The 21,945-nt window shown below is 39.2% G+C and overlaps 1 protein-coding gene across 1 annotated transcript in view; it reads left to right on the top strand.

The window, feature by feature from the left end:
- ebo (ellipsoid body open) overlaps positions 1-21,945 on the top strand; it is a 515,097-nt gene that overhangs the window by 166,593 nt on the left and 326,559 nt on the right. The window contains exon 5 of the mRNA XM_067141696.2: positions 15,692-15,796. Coding sequence (XP_066997797.2) covers positions 15,692-15,796 — 105 coding nt within the window. The remainder of the gene's footprint in view (positions 1-15,691; positions 15,797-21,945) is intronic.

The raw sequence follows: 21,945 nt of genomic DNA, 5'->3' as shown, positions 1-21,945 counted from the left end.
TTTTTTTGTATCTAGGTGTAAAAAATCAATTATTACCATACATGGTTAAAGTAAATATACAGTCACCAATCATAAAAATGACTATAAGAACGTCAGATTTTACTTGTCATTGTAAGAACGTTGTCTCATCGGACGACTAATCAATGTGCACCTCTTGATTTGCTTTGACGTTTCTAATCGGGAAGATACGAGGTATGTGCGAAGTGCGGTGTAGTAAAGAAGAGTGGCCGGGAACGTGGGGGTGGGTGGTCATTAATTCGACTCGAGCGAGCAGCCCGACTATATGCTGCTCACGTCCGCTGCTTCGCTCCTCCCTCCCTCTCTGTCACACCCAGATACTCCCGCGGCACTTCTAATTTTACGACTATTTATTTGTTCTATTTTGGCGTTTAAACTTGCGCTGGGGACATGCAATTTTCACCTTAGCATTCTACTGCCTCCCACGAATATTCCTACCAAATTTCAACCAAATCCGAGTAAAACACATGTATGTGTTCCCTCGTCAGAATCTTATTTAGCTGACCGTATTTCAGACTCTTCAAGCATCAGTTTCTTTTTTGAAATATCAGCTGGCATATCTTTTCTGTTGGGACCAACTGTATTAGTTGCATTGGTTGACCCGCTTATCAGCCTGTCAATAAGATCTGGAGATGAGTACCGGTTGTCCAAGAACAAAGTGTGGCCGTTGTCAAATAATGGTTTGCACATGTTTAGCACCAAATTTGTGCCTGCAGGGAGATAGGATCTGTCACATCATCACCTACATAAATTTTACAGTATCCAGAATAGGATTCACAAATTTTGTGAATTTTTATGCCGAATTGTGAACGTTTGGACTTATTAAATTGCATGTAGGACAGGCGACCCATGATTTTCAAGAACTAAGTATTCTGCTGGAATTCTTCTTCTTCTACTATCGCTTTTCCCACACCTGTGGTTGGTAGTGTAGTGTGTTGTCTGAATATGAAGAGGAAAGTGTTGGAACAAACACAAACAACCAGTCCCCGAGCCAGAAGAATGAATCAAATATGATTAAAATCCCGACCCGGCCGGGAATCGAACCTGGGACCCTCTGAACCGAAGGCCTCAACGCTGACCATTCAGCCATTGAGTCGGACACACTCCAGGGAAATACAGCTCACAAAATTTATCAGAGAAGTGCTGTAGAATAGGCCTAATTTTCCTTAGTTTGTCACCTTGATATGTATTCATATCATCAATGAAATATAAGAATCATGAAATAAGTTTGAATCTTCTTCGGCTCAAAATTTCTTGATAGATTGGTTTCTTATTCATGCGTCTTTTGCTTCAGTAGCTTTGGATTTGACCTGTTCGCACTTGGCCCATCAGAATAAGTAATGCAAATTTCATCTATGGATGTATCAAACCATATCATGTTGTTTAATTTGAAATGATTTCAAAGAGCAGATCCAAGTACTCTAAAAAGATTGCAAGTTCGGACAGTGGATCGGACATGAACTTTCTTATAAGTATTTCTGGAACACCACTGTATCTGCAAAATGGGTATTTAACAGGATTATCGTCTTTATCCTCCCATTTCCAATTACTACAGTTCTTTTGCGTCACTGGCGGTGCATGTTTGGTAGGATCTGCTGCATCAATTTCACTCTCACTTTCTTAAATGCTCTCCGCATTCGAGTCACTCACTTTCGCTGTCACTCTCCTCGAACTCTGATTCATTTTCAGAAAAGTCATTACTGCCAGAATCTCTATCTAAAATACTGCCAACAAGGGCTTTTAATCTCTTGTCATTGCCACGATCTCTGTCAGACTCCATGATGAATTCTGAATAGAAATGAATATAAGCTGTTGTTCACCAATCCCAACATCACAGATTGCATTGTTTACCAACAGTGTCAGTGTGTATTGTGACAACTTGCATTGCAAAGGGGATCTAATATACCAAGATAATCAAGACACTGTGTTCTTGCGAGTTGAACTCATCATTTGATTCGTCCGCCAGATCTCAGCGTGCAACCACAGCTCGTCAAATGACACTTATAGGTTAATGGCAGATTGTGCTGTAAGCCTGCAGACTAAAATCTCGGAACTTGAAAATAGGTGTAATGATTATGACATGAAAATTAGCCTTTTCAAGACTAAAGTGATGTCAGTAGGTAAGAAACCTAAGAGAATTGAATGTCTGGTTGGGAATACAGAGCTGGAACAGGTAGATCATTTCAAGTATTCTCCCAGGGTGGTAGTGTGGTAAGTGAGATTGAATCAAGGTTCATCAAAGCTAATGCAATGAACTCACAGTAAAGTTGTGATCAGCAATATTCTGTATAAAAAAAAAAAACCAATGTCAGCTTCTGGACAAAACTATTTTTGACACCGGTCTGTTTCCAGTCAAACTTTGCTTTGTGTGAGTGAAGGCTGATTTTACACAGGGTATCTCTTATTCATAAGTTAGACATATCAGACATGAAAGTAGTGAGAATGATCCCGGTACAAACTGGTGGGAACAATTGCAGGTGGGTATTCGTAATGTGGAGATAAGGGCTAAGTTAGGAATGAACTCGATTGCTGAAGCTATATGCATAAACCAGCTTTGGTAGTTTGGTTATGTGAGGTGAATGAAGGAGGTAGGTTATCTAGGAGCAAAATGGATTCTGCCGTGGAGAGTAAGAGAAGTAACGGGGGTCAAAGACGAAGATGGTTAGACTCAATTTCTAATGATTTAAAGTTAAGAGTTATAGAACTAAAGCAGGCTACAGAGCTAGTCACAAATAGAGTATTGTGGTAGCATTTAGTAAATTCACAGAGGTTTGCAGACTAAACTTTTTTTTTTTTTAACTATTGGCTTTACATCATACCAATACAGATAGGTTTTATGGCGATGAAGGGATAGGTAAGGCCTAGGAGTAGGAAGGAAGTGGCTGTGGCCTTAATTAAGGTACAGCCCCAGCATTTGCCTGGTGTGAAAATCGGAAATACCGAGCAAGTGGCCGTGCGGTTAGGGTCGTGCAACTGTGAGCTTGCATTCGGGAGATAGTGGGTTGGAACCCCACTATCGGCAGCCCTGAAGATGGTTTTCCGTGGTTTCCCATTTTCACACCAGGCAAATGCTGGGCTGTACCTTAATTAAGGCCATGGCTGCTTCCTTCCCAATTCTAGCCCTTTCCTGTCCTACCGTCACCATAAGATCTATCTGAGTTGGTGCGACGTTAAGCAACTTGCAAAAAAAGAAACGCCTTCTTCTGTAGTTGGCAGCTTTCTGTACTATAGGTGGATAGTGTGACGAATCTTCTATCTGGCATGGTCCTTCATCTAACAGTTGTAGGTGAACCTGTCATAGTTTTCTCTCGTATTGACCTCTTCAGAAAACTTGCCATCTTCGATATTTTAACTGTGTCTCTCTTGATAGGTTCTTGGCTAGACTCAGATTGTTGCAATATTCTGTGTCTTTAACATATAATTTATATAAAATTACAGGCCATATTGTGCTGAGCCAGTCTGCCTTGTTCCTTTTGTGAGTTTACTGTTGGAGATTAAGTTCATATTTGGTGACAGTTACATTGTCACCTGTGTAAAGAAATATCCAGGTATCGGTCACTGCAAATTGTCTATCATAAGCATGAATAGAGTTAGTGATAGGGCAGATGCATGGTAGACGCCGACCGTAGTGCGGAACTTCTCAAATGTTCCCGATTTGACTTGGACATAACTTCTTAGTACTACATAGCGCATCTGCACCTAATCGATAAGATACTCTAGGACACCTTATCATAAAAATGCGAGCCATCTCAGGACATGTGGTACATATGCGGAGGCTACTACGAGTTTAAGGAAAGCGAGATACAGCAGCTTATTCTTCTCACCCAAACCAAACCCTGTGGCCCATATAGCTCAACAATAGCCCTTAGTCTGACAAAATTACTGCTGCCCAGGCACAGGGCCTGTAGACATTGATATATCATAGCCAGCTCAAATTCAGTTGGTTCCATGAGGCTGAATTATTAACTTCATTTCCAGACCTCAGTTTAGGATTAGAATTCTGAGACGAGCCATGAATTAAGCCCGGCCTCTGGTTGAGAAGCCGACATGCTACCTCTTCACCACTGGTTTAACTGATTTGTTCTTCTCACAATGTTTCTGAATTAGGCGTTGTAGAATATTCATTACCTCTGTTGTAGTGCTGATTTTTCACAAATCCAGCATTTCATTACAGCATGTTGCCAAAACCTTTTGTGTAAAAGACTTTTTTTTCTTTCTTTAAAGTGGGATACAGTGATGCTCTGTTGCGAGTCATTTGATGTTAATCCCTCTTCAGCTATTTGATTGAAGAGTAATTTTAACCTGCTTGCACCATATCATTGAGAACACCATGGTTGTGTTGCAAGATCATGTGAGCCAGTACCATTTCCTAGGTTCATTTGCTTGAAAATGGTTATGACTGGTGCTATCAGTTTGTTCCTGTCCTCCAACAACATTAGTCTTTGTAATTGGGGGGGGGGCAATTTAACAGCGACCAGGAAATTACCATTTTGTCATTGATTCCAGAGGAAACCTGGATGACTTCTGTTCTGTGAAATCTCAGATTGACAAGTCGGTAGATATCCTCGCCTTCGTGCATATCAAGATTCCGTAATGATCCATATACCGAACATTCTATGTTGCTGTTCTGAACTTCTTCGCCTCCATGTGGACTGTTTTGTAGGCATCCAGCGGAGTGGCGGTTTGTCGTCTAAAAACCTGATACAACCGTTTCTTCCAAACATACCCCATCTTTGATGTTATCATTTCGAAGTCTCGTATCTTTGTCACTCTGTCCTTGTACTGACTTCATTGTTCCAAGAATGGCATGCGTGGGTTTGTTGCTGCTGCTGTTGTTGTTGTTGTTGTTGTTGTTTAAGTCATCAGTCCATAGACTGATTTGTTACAGCTCTATGTGCTGCCCTATCCTCTGCTAATCTTTTCATTTCTCTATAACTACTATATCCTACATCTGCTCTAATTTGGTTGTCATATTCATACCTTGGTCTACCGCTACTGTTCTTAATGCCTACACTTCCCTCAAAAACAAACTGATCAAGTCCTGAGTGTCTTAAGATGTCTCGTATCATTCTGTCTCGTATTCTCATCAAATTTAGCCAAATCGATCTCCTCTCACCAGTTTGATTCACTATCTTTTCATTCATGATTCAATCCACCCATCTCATCTTCAGCATTCTTCTGTAACATCACGTTTCAAGAGTTTCTATTCTCTTTCTTTCTGATCTAGTTATCATCCATGTTTCAGTTCCATACAATGCTTCACTCCAGATTAAAGTCTTTGTGACTTTTTTAACAGCCTCTTCCACTTCGGTCCCTCTGCTCTGGTAATGGGTGGCAAAGTTATCCATGTAACGAAGCCAGCCTCCTCCTCTTACAAGTTCTTGGTGGTCCTGTTTGCTCTGTTGCTCACAAGACAGTCCAGGCTGCAGACCCCAATCTACTTGATTCAGTATTCATAGGCTGTCATGTGTGGATACACTCCTGTAATGCCCCTTAATGTGACGCTGACTTATTTGATTGTCTGGTTATTTAAGAAATGAAATATACAGAACTCTGTAAGCCAACTATCATCTCACTGAGATATCTGCTTATTTCACTTATAACATGAATTCTCTTTACCCTTGGTTTTTTGAGGTTTCATTGTGATTTTTTTAGGTATCTTGGTTAAAGTACCCTTCCCCAAATCTGAATTCAGGATATGGCCACTGTCAGAACACTTCAGTGAAAAATCCTTGGACATTTACACTCAGCAAAATTAATATTGCCCCAGAAAGTGCACTACTGGCATAAGAACCAGGCCAATAAATCTGAGAAATGTAGATTGAGGACTAAAATGGTAGTAATAGCTCTTTATAAATAACTAGCAAGATACCCGTGCTTCGCTACGTTATTATACTTAAATTTATAATTGAATGCTTAACGTTTTATATATAATTCACCGAAATTCGTGATCTGACTCGTTTTCTGAGAGAATCCGTCAAAATTCGCGATCTGACTTGTTTTCTTAGAGATTACGCTGAAATTCCTCCCATTTTTCTTTCCAGCAATCGATATTGTAGTTCCCGGGCTAGGTCCAGGTCCAGGTATTCAGTTAGGCCCCTAAATCTTTGCCATCTTTTCCTATAAGCATTTTTAATATGGATCAAATCCTTGAGGAGTTCCGGCGTGGTGACGTCTTGGATGTCTTAGCGGTACTGAACCCGCGGCGGGACTGTATTTGTAGTCATTACCCGGCCAGGACCCGTTTTCAGCGCGGTCGGCACATTTTGACGCGATCCAGAACATTATTATTATTATTATTATTATTATTATTATTATTATTATTATTATTATTATTTGTATTGATGATGATCTGGACCCCACAGCAAGATGCAAGACCCCTACTTGGCGGTAAATTACATCTGCTGTCATTGTCACTGCTGACAATGTGACCAGCATCATCATCGCGCGTAGGCAAGTGCGCGACATTTCTGGCGACACGAATGATATACATGCGTGCATTATTGACCTTATTATAGAGGTGAACAATTGCACGGTCAATGTCATTCCTATCGTTTATTTCAAATGTGTTTAAATTTTAACTATATGCCATGGGAATCTTCTGTAATCTAACTTTATGTTTTCCAAAGGAAAAGATGACTCTTGAAAACGAACCCAGGAAAGATTAAAAATGATCAGTCTATGATCAGAATAAGTACAGCAAGAACAGTAAAATTAATTGGTCCTAATTCCTTTTTCACCTCGCTGCCGTTAATTTGATTTAGTAGTAATGGATGTTCTAAATACCGATTATCATGACCCTAACATCTTCAGTTATTGAGAAATGTATCCTCATAAAAGGAATTCAACTCCTTTTCACCTCTGTCCCCAAGATGATTTCCCCCCAAAAATGCTTTTCTCTTTGTTTTTAAAGGAGATCCAAATACCAATTTTCATGTCTGTAACAACTTTAGTTTTTATTAGGTGTAAGTATCCTCATACAATGAATTCAATTAATTTTTCAATTCTTTCACCCCTCTACCCCCATTCATTGGATTTTCGGAGAATATCTTTCTTTAATTTTAAAGCAGGTTCCAAATACTAATTTTCAAGTCTGCAAAACCTTTCGTTTTTGAGATAATAGTATCATCATACAAATAATTCAAGTCATTTTTCAATCCCTCTCCCCCTTAGGTGGATTTCCGAAGAAAAAAAAGATACGTATTTCTTTATTTTTAAAGGAGATTCCAAATACCAAATTTCACGTCTGTAACATCTTAAGCTTTTGAGATATCAGCATCCTAATTAAATTATTTCAACCCCAATTTCAGTCACTTTTAAACCTCCACCCAAGTGGTTTTTCAGAAAACAAAAAATACATGTTTCCTTATTTTAATAGAGATAAACATACTATTTTTACTTCGCTAGCATGTTAAGTTTTTTTAGATGTATTGTAGAAATGCTCATTTTAAAATTTCACCCAATTTTTAGTTTCCCTTAAGTGGAGTTTCCAAAAAAACTCACCTATGTTTCTTTACTTTTACAGGAGATTCCAAATACCAATTTTTATGTCTGTAACATTTTATGTTTCTGAGATATACTGTAGATATTGTCTTTCTAAAAATTCACCCCAATTTGTCACTTCTGTTTAACCCCCATTAATTGGATTTTCCGAAAAAAATACGTGTTCCTTTATGTTATAAGGAGTTTCTAAATACTAATTTTGAGGTTTGTTATATCTTCTGCTTATGAGATATAAGTATCCTCATTTAAGGCATTCACCCATTTTTCACCCTTTTTCACCCCTCCTATTGGAATTTTCCGAAAACAAAACAATATGTTTCTTTATTTTTAAAGGGGATCCTAAATACCAATTTTTACATTTGGAAACTTTAAATGTTTTGAGATATAGATACACCCATTTTAAAAATTCACCCCCTTTTCACTCCCTCCCAATTAATTGGCTTTTCCAAAAATGAAAAATACATGTTTCTTTATTTTTAATGGAGATCCCAAATACCAATTTTCATGTCTGTAATATCTTCAGCTTCTGAGATATAAGTGTCCTCATTAAAGGCATTCAACCCCTTTTTCGCCCGTTTTCACCCCTCCTATTGGAATTTTACGAAAACAAAAAATACGTGTTTATTTTCAAAAAGATAAAAAAAAATATCCATTTTCAGGTCAGTAATATCTTCTGTTTCTGAGATATAAGTATCCTCATTTAAGGCATTCAAACCCCCCCCCCCCCCCCTTTTTTGCCTTTATTGCCCTTTTTCACTTCTCTTATTGGGATTTTCCTAAAACAAAGGAATATGTGTTTCTTTATTTTTAAAGGAGATTGTAAAAACCAATTTTTACAGTTGTAAACTTTAAAATTTTTGGTTATAGATACACTCATTTTTAAAATTCATCCCCATTTTCACCCTCCTATTAACTGGATTTTCCAAAAAAAAAATGTGCATTTTAAAGGAGATCCCAAATAAAAATTTTCAGGTCTGCAATATCTTCAGTTTCTGAGATATAAATATCCTCATTGAAGGCATTGAACCCATTTTTTTAACCCCTTTTCACCTATCCTATTGTGATTTTCCAAAAACAAAAAATACATCCTTCTTTATTTTTAAAAGAGATTCTAAATACCAACCCTTACACCCGTAAACTTTAAAAGTTTTGAGATAAAGATACACTCATTTTAAAAATTCACCCCCCTTTTGACCTTCCCACTACTTGTATTTCCCAAAAACAAAAAAATACATGTTTCTATATTTTTAAAGGAGATCCCAAATAAAATTTTCATGTCTGTAATGTCTTTAGTTTCTGAGATAAAAGTGTCCTCATTAAAGACATTCACCCTTTTTCACCCTTTTTCACCCTTTTTCAGCCCTCCTATTGGGATTTTCCAAAGAACAAAAAAAATACGTGTTTATTTTTAAAGGATTTTCTAAATACCCATTTTCCATCTGTAAACTTTTAAACTTTTGAGCTATAGATATTTAAAAATTCACCCCCCTTTTTACCCTCCCATTACTTGTATTTTCAAAAAACAAAAAATACGTGTTTATTTACTTTCTAAGGAGATCCCAAATACCAATTTTCAGGTCTGTAATATCTTCAGTTTCTGAGATATTAGTATCCTCATTAAAGGCATTCAACCCGTTTTTCATTCTTTTTCACCTCTGCTGTTGGGATTTTCCGAAAACAAAAAAATATGTGTAACCTTATTTCTAAAGGAGATTCTAAATACCAATTTTTACATCTGTAAACTTTAAAACTTTTGAGATATACATTCACTCATTTTAAAATTTCATCCGTCTTTTCACCCCCTTAGCGACGGAGTATCCAAAAATCCTCCCTTAGTGAACACCTACATTGTACTATAAATGTATCCTCAAAATTTCATTTCATTATGTCCAGTAGTTTTGGCTTGGCGATGATGAATCGGTCGGTCGGTCGGTCGGTCAGGACAAGTTATTTTATATATATATATATAGATGTGACCTATATCACAACACTTTCAGTGACAAATTGTTCACTACTGTGCAGTATAAGAATAATCCCAGGAAGTATGCTACTGGCTAAGAAGAGGCCAATAAGCAATTCATGGTAATACCACAATCACAGCATGATATATCTATAGATATCAGTCAACACCACTTTGAAAGGATACAGCAATGACAAATCCCTAGGAGTAGCAGCTTGACTGAACTTTTTTTGTATTATGGGTTACTTGTACCTAATGGTGCAACAGTCCCAAAGGGCCATGGCCTACCAAGTGACTGCTGCTCAGCTCAGAGGCCTGCAGATTATGAGGTGTCATGTGGTCAGCATGATGAATCCTCTCGGCCGTTGTTTTTTGCTTTCTGGACTAGGGCTCCTATGTCAAAGTCAGATAGCTCTTCAATTCTGGATGTCAGAGGTAAACTATCGTAAGTGACATTTAACTAAATTACAATAGAGCAGAAAGAAGCTGCTGAGGCGCATATGTTATTACCTTTAAGGCAGGTCGAATCAACAGTTCTGACCATGGTAAACTATTGTAAGAGGCAGTACGAGACAGAGAGTGGTGGACAGCATAAAGCTGAACTGTTGTATGATCATTTACTGTTGTTTATTGCTGGTTTTTCCTTGCACATTTGGTAGTAACACATGGCTCTTTTTCATTCCTGCCAAACATATACATACAATAGTGTACCCATAAGAAGGCACGACCAGAACAGGTCACATATGATAAAAACCTCAAAAACGTCGTTTTTGCATTTATGAGATTTCCAGAATTGTAATCACTTAGGTTGAGTGGTCCTCGAACCAGCCCTGAGATCAAGGTAAAAATCTCTGATCCAGGCTACTCCTACACCGTGTAGCCAGCTAGGATGCGTTAAGCAAGAAGTAAAACTGAAATGTGATCAGAAAGCACCAAACCTCGTGTTCCATTTAGCAAATAATTGTACAGCTTTTCAGAGCAGTATTATCCAAAAGTAGGAGGCCGGTAAACACTCTGGGTCATTTTTGTAAGCAAACACCCAGTAATGCAGAAACCAACCCTTCAACAGGCTTGCTCATATGGATGTGACCATACACCACGACCTTAAAAATCATAATGACTTGGGCGGGAAGACTTCGACTGGAAGGCGCATCTGCCTACCTCCACTCCTTCTTTCCCTTCCCAGAATGTTTTGCCGAGCATTAAGGCATCTTTACATTATTATATTATTTGTGCATGAAAAGTAATTGTATAAGAGGTGGATAATGTGAAATGTTTACTGTAGCCTTAGTGATACTCATTCTTTTTATTAGACTGATATTAAAGAAAGATATTTTTAAAAAATATTTTTTCTTATTGTTCTCTTCATATTCAGGCCTTCCTGTCAACCTCCGTCACTTTTAAAATGGATCACAAAATGAGTTTTTAAGATTCTAATTGCCTTTACCCCTTGCTTAAATATCATGTTTCATGAAATCCCACCCAGCCATTTTCCTGGGTTACTGTGACAGATGGACAAACTGGCAAAAATTATACTCAATCTGACAGTGGCCCTTACTCACCCTGCCTGATATACAAACCATTTATTAGGTCAATATTTAAAAAGTTCAAATAGATGGACTGTTACGTGTTGTTACGAATAAAGCAGTGTATGTTTTATTACTCTTAATTTATTTCAGGATGACCCAATAAATGCACGCGAGGAGGCACGCTCGATTCTATTCAACCACGAATGGCCACACTTGATAATGGCTCTCTATTTGCAAGTCTGCTCTTCTCGCACAGCGGGCGGTCCAGCTCATTACTGCCTGAGAGAGCTTTAAACCTGATTGATAGGCCTTTAACTTGTATTCACCAGTCCAGCCTCCCTCATAGCAACTGCGTACAGACAGGTTTGAACACAGGGATACTTGCCACACAACACACAATGACTTTTCCTTGGTTCGACTCCAGAGATAGTCCAGTTATTCACACAGTCAAACACAGTGAACATATAAACAGCAACAGCTCAACGGTGTTAAACAGTACGACATAACTCCTCGCAATAATAATAATAATAATAATAATAATAATAATAATAATAATAAAAAACACATTTCCAATTACACTCACGATATCTTCACTAATCGTTGACTCACGACAGTCGTCAGTCCACAGAAGTACACACACACAGTACTCTAAGGCAGTACACAGTCTTGTGTCCATTACGCTGTCTTCAGTCCAGCTACTCACTCAAGACTCTGTTGAAATAACAACTACTCCTCATTCAGACCTCAGTGAGACATTAGTGACAGCCAACACCTCTGTCACCCTCAGCTCAGCCACCGAACCCCAACATACTGAGTCTCACACTGACTCCAACACTGAGTTTGAGTCCAGCATTCACTCTAACACTAGGTCCCACAGTGACTCGAGCACCGACTCCACCACTAAGTCCAACACTGACTGTGGTTAACCTCCATTTTTATAGCTGGGGTGAAGTGTACCACAATACCATATAATCCCGAATACCACCCGCACTTTGTTCCCCAAAATATTGGTTCTAAATCTTGGGTGCAAGTCGTATTCAAGCCGTTCATTCTCCTAAATACTTACTACATTTACATGGAGTATTGAAATAGGTTTGAATACGGTTACCGTACTCAGTATACCACATATAAACGGGCATTCAGGTCTTAATGTGTTTTAGTTGCGTTCCAGAAAACAAGATACATTTTTTCTCAATACGGTTACAGTGGCATGTAAACGCGAAATGTAAGGTAATGAAATACGGTAAATCAAAGAATATGCGTAAATATGCAGTAAATATGAAAGCCGCTGCTGCGGATGCTCGATCGCCATTTGTTTCACAAGTGTTGCTGGCATACCGGGTGTGCAAATAGCTGGTCTTGCGGGATATCGTACTTTGCGAGAGGTTAGACTGTTGGTTACCGAAGTCTACCTCACTCACATTCGAGTTCCGTATCTGTCCCGTGAAAGTGCCGTCTCGAAAGTAAGCGATGGATTCAAAACGGCGTCTGCGGTCATTTACTGTGCGTGAGAAACTTAAAAGTTGTAAGCGAAGCTGAAATATATGGAAATTGTGCCGTTGGCAGGAAGTACAATATTGATGAATTGTGTATTTGTGATTGGCGGAAGAAGAAGGAAAAACTTCTTGCAGAGCGTTCTGCAGTTGGAGTACAGTGTTTCTGGAAATTGAAGAACGACTCCACAAATTTGTGATAGAAAAATGTTAAGATATGGTGTTTCTAGTGAAATGTGTCAATTGAAAGCACTAGGGATTTCAAAAGAACTCAAAACACAGGGTTTTACTGCAAGCCGTGGATGGATCCAAAACTTTTATTGGAGAAAAGGATTGTGCATTCAGGAGATATGCGTCTATTTCACAACGTCTCCCTGGGGCGTATGAAGAAAAATTAACGGTCTTTCAGCATCACATTATTCATTTGAGGAAGCAAAATTCTTATTTGCTGTCGCAAATTGGGAATGCTGACCAGACATCTATTTTGAAATGCCGTTGGAACATACACTGGATACGAAGGGTTCTAAAAGTGTAACCATCAGAACAGGTGGTAACAAAAAGCAGCGATGCACGGTAATGTTGTGCGTATTAGCAGATGGAACCAAACTCCCTCCGTATGTGGTTCTGAAAAGGAAAACTCTTCCGAAAGGAGACTCGCTGTCCGGTGTTATTGTTAGAACACATGACCGCGAGGCTGGCACATAACAGTATATACATTGGACATCCTCTTCAACGGCCTGCTCGGCACCGACATTTGTTTGGATAACAGAATGACTGGTTAAACCAACAATATTAAAATAGCTGTCGATGGGGACGTTAAGCCTTCAGTGGACCCCTCAATGCTATTCGACAGGAGTAGGCTATGTGCCTGCACTGGATTTCACCCTGTCCCTCTCTAATATCATATATTATTTATTTCATCTCTTTAACTCCTCTGATGAGGTAGATGTCAGGTAGGGCATCTGGTTCAAAAAAACTCTCGATGAAAATTCATCTCTTCATACTGGACCCTGTAGGGAAACGGGACAAAGGTTGGACAAACGCACACTGGACACACACATTTTAGTTTGATTTTTCAAAAATATTTTAAAATATTTTCAGCTCATAAACTAAAAATGGTATCTGCTATTGTACGCGATATACAGTTTGAAACAATTCGCCTCTTGACTGCGAAGAGGGCAAGGAAGTGGTCAGCATGGGCGCTCGTGACCGTGGGAAACTGGAAGTGACATTGTTCCCTGAAGTTGGCCGCTGTACCGCACGCAAGCGCACACACACACACACTCTCTCTCTCTCTCTCTCTCTCTCTCTGATTTAGGACCAAAATTTAAATTTTCCAAAGTTGACATGGTTTCAGGTTTGCAGAGTGATACCCTTGTGTGTTAATAATCTGCAATGTTTGTAATCAGTTGAGGAATTTCCCTGATAGGAAAGGAATTGCTGTGGGGAATCTCTTTGATGAGTGTTTGAACCCTGATGTCTGCTCATATGTACATTGGTGTTATAATTTTGAAGGAGGCAGCCATGAACATGAGAAAGGTACCATTCTAGGATTTTCCTGGAGTTCAGTGAGAAATTTTTTTTGGTTCCTTAAATACGTACAATACCAGAGATGCTTACCCTGGGCATTCCGTCTTGTGGGTGCACAGCACTAAAAGCGGGCGGGCAGGCAGGCTATGAACGTATGCAATTCAACCACAGTGACATTTTGGTTAAATCATAGGCCATGAAGGTTGGGCAAAGTTTTTCCAGTCACTCTTGATCACTGCGGCGATACCCAAGTTTGAAACGGAGGCAGAAAATAATGAAAGAAAGAGGGCAGGTATCCACATCACTTTCAATTTATGTTGTAAGAAATAAGGTATTTATGTTCATTGCAATTTATGTATTTTGACCGGTTATGATAAAGAGTTAGGCCTACAACCTCTATTCTTTTCTAATGTATGTAATGTATTACAATTTTCGCTATTACATTTTAAGAGGTGCTTCAGAAACATGTGGAATATAATGTGGAGTAAGGTGGATAAGGTGTGGCTTGCAGTTTGGATTTAAATTATCTGAAACTCAGCAACAAACCAGTCATGCTTACTGGGAATAAAATCAGTTAGGTTATTTATTTGAAGGCATACTGTACATGTATCTGGTAGATACATTTACATTTTTGTTGTGCTTTAATCTAGGATAGTAAATATCTATGTCCTCACTCGTGATGTAACTCCCTCGCCATTATTATCATCGGATGCCTGTTAATTTTAAGTACTATTTTCAGAAATTCAGTGAACAGGGGAAGTCGCAGAACACTACAACACTGTGCAGAATCAAGCAGTAAACTTGTTGAATTATGTAAATATATTACTGTTTGTTTAATGAATAACATAAATTTTACTTAAGAAAAAAAAATGGAAATACTGTCATTCCCATCAGGGGAATTGTAAATCATAGCTTGTACACTTAAACCTTTGTATACCGGGCGAGTTGGCCGTGCGCGTAGAGGCGCGCGGCTGTGAGCTTGCATCCGGGAGATAGTAGGTTCGAATACCACTATCGGCAGCCCTGAAGATGGTTTTCCGTGGTTTCCCATTTTCACACCAGGCAAATGCTGGGGCTGTACCTTAATTAAGGCCACGGCCGCTTCCTTCCAACTCCTAGGCCTTTCCTATCCCATCGTCGCCATAAGACCTATCTGTATCGGTGCGACGTAAAGCCCCTAGCAAAAAAAATAATAAAATAAAATAAACCTTTGTATAAATCAAACCAGAATATCTTGGAAAGAAAGGGTGGTTTTCTTGCGATTATAGCATTTTATTTAAATACTGTTCCCCAATCAGCATTACGCTGAGTAGTGGAGGAGAATTTCGTAGTCACAATTGAACATCATCGCTCCACTTCATTGTCAAGCGTGTTTGCTCTCTCGCTTCACTGTGATGTATACTTGCTATGTAAGCTGCCCGCATTTAAGTCAGGCCAGAACAGCCGCACTGGGCTAGCCTCAACGGGCGCCCAGCTGAGCACCTCTGCACTACACTAATTGTTGCTTTGATGAATCTGGATATTAAAATAAGTGTGGTTATTCATATATCCTTTTAAGAAGCTTCTAGGTCCTTGAAGTAGAAACGGAATTGTTGGTCCTTGAATTCTCATTCATGCTCAAGTTTCTTAAGTGTGCATGGTCTGTTTTAATGTTGCAGATTTGTTAGAAGCCTTTATTCAGAATCAGAGGCACAATGTAACAGCCACACCCCCACCATCACCCACACATGGTCAACCAAATTCTACCTCATCTGTACATTCAGGTAAGTATCTAAATTTAATTTTCATAGTTTTAATAAATTTTACATAACGTTAACATTAACATTGAGACAAAGACTACCAGAGAGAATATTGCTTTTAGGTAAGTGCTCGTCTCTTAAACAGTGGGATCACTTATTTTTCACCCATGTGTAAATGAATCATTGTGGATGCATATTGCTGTACACACTACACAGTTAACACTTATATTATTTAGAAGTTAAAAAGAAAAACACCTTTTAGGGCCAAGAAGCCTAGACTCACCTTAAAATTGCCAGATTGGCACTTACCTCCTATGCTCAAGATTCTCTGCCTTCCTCAAAAGCTAGACAATGAAAGAGAAGCCCCACGGAAAGAAAGAAATTCATAAATTGATGTAGACTAGAAAGACAGTAAGGGTAGATTATCCATGAACCTGCTACGCAGGCGTAGCAGGGGGAGAGGTGATACTCCCACGTGGCGCGTCCCAGGTGGCGGATAGGGGGATCCTAACCGGCTTGCCGGCGGACTTGAGGGAAATAAAATACCTCTCGCGGACCAAACACCCCCCTCTGTGGGTGGGGGAGGCAGACGAAGAATTCACCCATGGTATCCCCTGCCTGTCGTAAGAGGCGACTAAAAGGGGCGACCAAGGGATGATTGTCTTGGAACCATGAAACTACTTGTGATTAGTACCACCACGCGGAGAGCATCATGGGTCGCTTTTCCTTGCGATTAGTACCACTCTGTTAGGTACTCAATAGTTTTGTGATTTGTAGCTCTCCAGCGGGGTTCAGTGTTGGTTTCCAGTACTCGTGAGTACCCATGTGAGCAACACCACGGGTCGGGGCGTTGCCTGTGAGTTGTCCCACTATGTGAGCGACACCGTAGGTCTGCGTTGCCAGTGATTAGTACCCATTATGTGAGGAACACCACGGGAATACCGGCGCCCGTGATTAGTACACCTAGGTGAGGAACCTCATCGGTTTGCGTTGGCTATGAGTGGCGCCATTGTGTGAGAAACACCATAGGTCTGCGTTACCTTTACGACGTACAATACTTGTCAGCAGTACCTTAATGTTTAGAACACCGTGAGTTTACGCTGCCTTTGATTAGTACCGCAGCTTGAGAAATATCATGGTTCTACTTTACTCGCGACATGTACCATACTGAAGGGCCTTGATATATATTTTTGCTTTGGAAGCAGTCCCTTGTTCCATTTATACAATTCTTTTAACCTCTTAACTGGGGAATAGTTTCATAACATCAACCAACCAGTGGGTAATTATTCAGCGCAACACACACTTTTGGAATGGGTACAGTAGCGTGCGGCAGATGTAAATACAAAAAACAAAAACAAACCCCATGGCACTACAGCCCTTGAAGGGCCTTGGCCTACCTAACGACCGCTGCTCAGCCCGTAGGCCTGCAGATTACGAGGTCTCATGTGGTCAGCACGACGAATCCTCTCGGCCGTTATTCTTGGCTTTCGAGACCAGGGCCACTATCTCACCGTCAGATAGCTCCTCAATTCTAATCACGTAGGCTGAGTGGACCTCGAACCAGCCCTCAGGTCCAGGTAAAATTCCCTGACCTGGTCAGGAATCGAACCCGGGGCCTCCGGGTAAGAGGCAGGCATGCTACCCTACACCACAGGCTGCGTAGATGTAAATACTTAACAGAAAAATATATTTTACTTGATTTATTTAAATTATGAGCGATATAGTAGAAATTCAATAGCATTATATTATTACCGTATTTCTTGTAAACCCGTAAATATATACATATATACGCACAGTGTGTTCATACAAAAGTGAATTTAAAAAGTGTTGTTTTCATTATTATGATGACAGTTTTCAAGTTTTCAGATATGCATTAATAGGTTCTACATACTTTCTGGTTCATAGGTCATTCAGAAATTGCGCACAGTGTGGTAAATATGGAAGCAAGGGCAAGCACAAAGTGCCACGTCACATTCCTCACAGTAGTAGACAGTTTCCCATCGCCTCTGGTTTGACAGGCTCATAACACAACGTTTTCTTGAGTGATTCCTACATCCAGTCGGCCGATTCTCAGATAATTCAACGTCTTCCCTAACCAAGCCATTATCACGTCACACGGAACAGTTTACCAACATAGACCAATTTACAAAAAGTTATCAGAACATGGACAGCGGTGTTCGCAGAACAACTGTATCATAGTAACAACAACAACGATGACAACATCTCGCAAATTTAATTATTTCAATGTACATATACACAAATAAATTATTTAAGAAGAATTTGGCGTGGACCGAACGAGGCAACACAAGACAGCTGTTGGACTGCCGCCTGGGCGCGAACTACCCGACTGGCGTGAGACCGGATAGAAATGAACAGGACAACAATAATCACATCTTATATGGGTGGAATTTGTATTAAATTACGATAGTAGGTGGCAGAAGTGTTTAAAAATAGTCATACGCCTATAGGAAGCGAACCCTACATAAGAACACATTTAGAAATACAAGAACGCCTAAAGGCGTCAAACCCAATACTCATGCGACAGCTGTTGACGTCTTTAGACGTCAAACCCAGTTAAGGGGTTAGGCTGTTTTGTTGGAAGGATGGGCATTGCGATTCGGATCCATCAATTGTTTTAAATTCATAATCATTTTTCATTGTCGTCTTTTTGAATTCTAGGCAGTAGATGGTTTTTGAATGTTGATAATCATTTTATTCACTTCATCACGTACCGTTAGGGGCTGATGACCTGGATGTTAGATCCCTTGAAACAATAAATATCATTATCATCACTTTCAAAAATAACAGAAGCAGTTAAATTTCATAATTACATAATGATCTTACAACTGTGTCTAATGAAATGGAATGGCGTATGGCTTTTAGTGCCGGGATATCCCAGGACGGGTTCGGCTCATCGGGTGCAGGTCTTTTGATTTTGATTTGACGCCCATAGACGACCTACGTGTCGTGATGAGGTTGAAATGATGATGAAGAAAACACATACACCCAGCCCCCGTGCCAGGGAAATTAACCAATGATGGTTAAAATTCCCGACCCTGCCAGGAATTGAACCCGGGACCCCTGTGGCCGAAGGCCAGCACGCTAACCATGTAGCCATGGAGCCAGACCCTGTGTCAACTATTCAGATAATTTACAAAAGATTTAGTCAAAATCATACCCGAGAAATGGGATGTGATGCAGAATTACATTATAATGTGAAATTTATATTGTATGTGGAGCAATTGCCCTGAGAGTATTCGCATTAGTAGATAAAGATATTATTTTACGCAGCAACCTGAGAATTATCGTAATTCACAAACTTCATTCTGTAAACTGTCTAGGAAAGAGGGATAAAGCCAACAGCATAACTTAAAACCGAGAAGTATTGATCAAATTATATAAGGTAATATATCAATTGTCTCAAACACCTGTATATTCATTTGCACATCACTCTAATTGGACATGCCATCTACACAGACAGTGAAGTCGAAGAAACCAGTTAAACCAAGGTTCCCTTATTGGTCATTTCAAGAGGAAGATTATTAGAAGAAGTGTCCGACTTGTTGGCTGAATGGTCAGCGTACTGGCCTTTGGTTCAGAGGGTCCCGGGTTCGATTCCCGGCCGGGTCGGCGATTTTAACCTTCATTGGTTAATTCCAGTGGCCCGGGGACTGGGTGTTTGTGCTGTCCCCAACATCCCTGCAACTCATACACCACACCCAACACTATCCTCCACCACAATAACACGCAGTTACCTATACATGGCAGATGCCGCCCACCCTCATCGGAGGGTTTGCCTTACAAGGGCTGCACTCCACTAGAAATAGCCACACGAAATTATTATTATTATTATTATTATTATTATTATTATTATTATTATTATTATTATTATTATTAGAAGAAGAACTATCACTGTCATGGTGCTACAATGGTAACTGATATGGACAACAGCATGGGTGCTACAGTGGTGACTAATATAGACTGTAATATGGATGGTACATAATATCAAGATATGGAGCTTGATACCACCTGAAACTTTGATATCCAAGTATGTTTTTGATCTTTAAAAATCAAAACCAGTGCCTTGACAAAATCATGTAGGCTGTGGATACAACATGGCCGTAAGTTTTGGCATAACAATGTCTACGTGCTGAGTCTTATGAAATGAAACGCATGTATCAAATGTTATAAGCTATAAATTTAATTTTCATTCCGTATTGAAGTGCATTTATAAGAAATTTATTCACAAATTATGTATACATCTTCTACATACACACATTAATGAACCACGATCATGACAAAACACTACTATGAAGAATAAGACTGCCATCTTGAAACATTTCACTGCTACAGTAGCATGTCGACAGAATCACAATACAAGTTCACAAAAACAACTCGACTCTATCCTCAAGACTGCCGCTTTATATACGTTGCCTGGCCAGGCTTCTAGAAGAATATGACATAAGATGTTTTCTCGTAAATTCGAGAGTCTCCAATTGCCTATTTGCAATGTAAAGAATTCTCTATACAATTCTAGTTGCATCATGAGTTCTTCTGGGCTTATTATGGTTTTTTGCACAATATTGCAGTGGATTATACATCATATACAGTATACAGGTAGTAATAAATTATATACCATTAATTACATGTTCTTACATTAAATAAACTCGTATTAATATATACCGCAGATGTTTCATGACATAACCTCACAAATAATACAATCGTGATTTACACCAAATAAAGTCTGGACATAACTACGTAAATGATACTAATAATATATATATGTTGGGTATTCAGCCTATAGGCTGGTTTGATCCTCCACAGCTACGCCAACAGCTGTCATAGATAGCCTAGGTGTCACTGAAGAGGCATACTAGGGAAATGAGGAGTGAGGTAGTTTCCCGTTGCTTTCCTCATTGAGCCAGAAGTTGCTATTACATATCAGTCTGCCAAGCCCACTGAAATGCGCATGCACCAACCGACCCTATGAGCAGTATTTTCACACTATTTGTAGCAGGGACTGGCTGCATAAGGAATGGTATTACTAGAATTGCTCATACCTCGGTCACTTTCATATTTTCAAAGCCAAGGATGAGACAGACAGGTCAATGAAAGTAACAGGTTTATTCTAGTCCATACCAGAAGACATGGTGCACTGTAAACACTACATCTTGCCAGCAAAAGCTTAATACTAATAATAAATGAATATAAACACTTCATAGCCATACCTCACAAATAATAATAATAATAATAATAATAATAATAATAATAATAATAATAATAATAATAATAATAATAATAATAATTGGAAGACCCAAAGACGACATAAGTTTAAATTGCCTCGGTTTTGCTGATGACCTTGCTCTCTTGTCCAACAATATTCAGGAAACCAGACAACAGGTTATATCACTACAGGAAATAGCACAGAAAATTGGTCTTGGAATATCTTTTGAAAAGACAGTAATCATGTTTACCGACCCACCACTCATAAACAAAATTGCCATAGGAAACTAAGAAATCAGAATTGTAGATAAATTTAAATATCTGGGAGAAATCGTAACATATAACCTCAATGAAAAGGCAGCATGGCATAACTGACCAGAGCACAATATGTCACCAAGAATACCTACAACAAAAAGGGCCTGTCAATAGCAACAAAATTAAAACATTACAAAACAGTCACTCAACCAGAAAGTGACATATGCAAGCAAAACCATCTTCAAAACAACTAACACTGCACAAATAGACAAAATACTCAAGATAAAGAGAAGAATGATTAGAACGTGCATCAACAAATCATACCAAAAAGATGGACACTGGAGAGTAGCTTCTAATGAAACAGTCTACAAGGAAATAGAACCAGTAATGAGCACAATCAGGAAGAAACCCATTTCATTTTTTGGACATCTAATCAGGACACCAGAGAACAGGATCATCAGGAGAATAATAGAAAAATTATGGAATAGTAAGTGCAACATTAAGTGGATTACAGAAATCAAGGAAGATATGGATGAACCACAAATTACACTGGAAGACCTAAGAAACAAAACCGACAAAATCAAGAAACTCACAGACAAACAAACCAGACTGCAAATCAGAATCAACAAACAGATAATAGGAAGGGTGATTTCTGATGAAGAAAGAAGGATAAGATCAGAGAGAATGAAGAAGTA

The sequence above is a fragment of the Anabrus simplex genome, chromosome 2 (assembly GCF_040414725.1).
Source record: "Anabrus simplex isolate iqAnaSimp1 chromosome 2, ASM4041472v1, whole genome shotgun sequence".
NCBI lineage: Eukaryota > Metazoa > Arthropoda > Insecta > Orthoptera > Tettigoniidae > Anabrus > Anabrus simplex.
The sequence above is the reverse complement of the archived record's forward strand: the minus strand, read 5'-3'. Positions and strand labels throughout refer to the sequence as shown.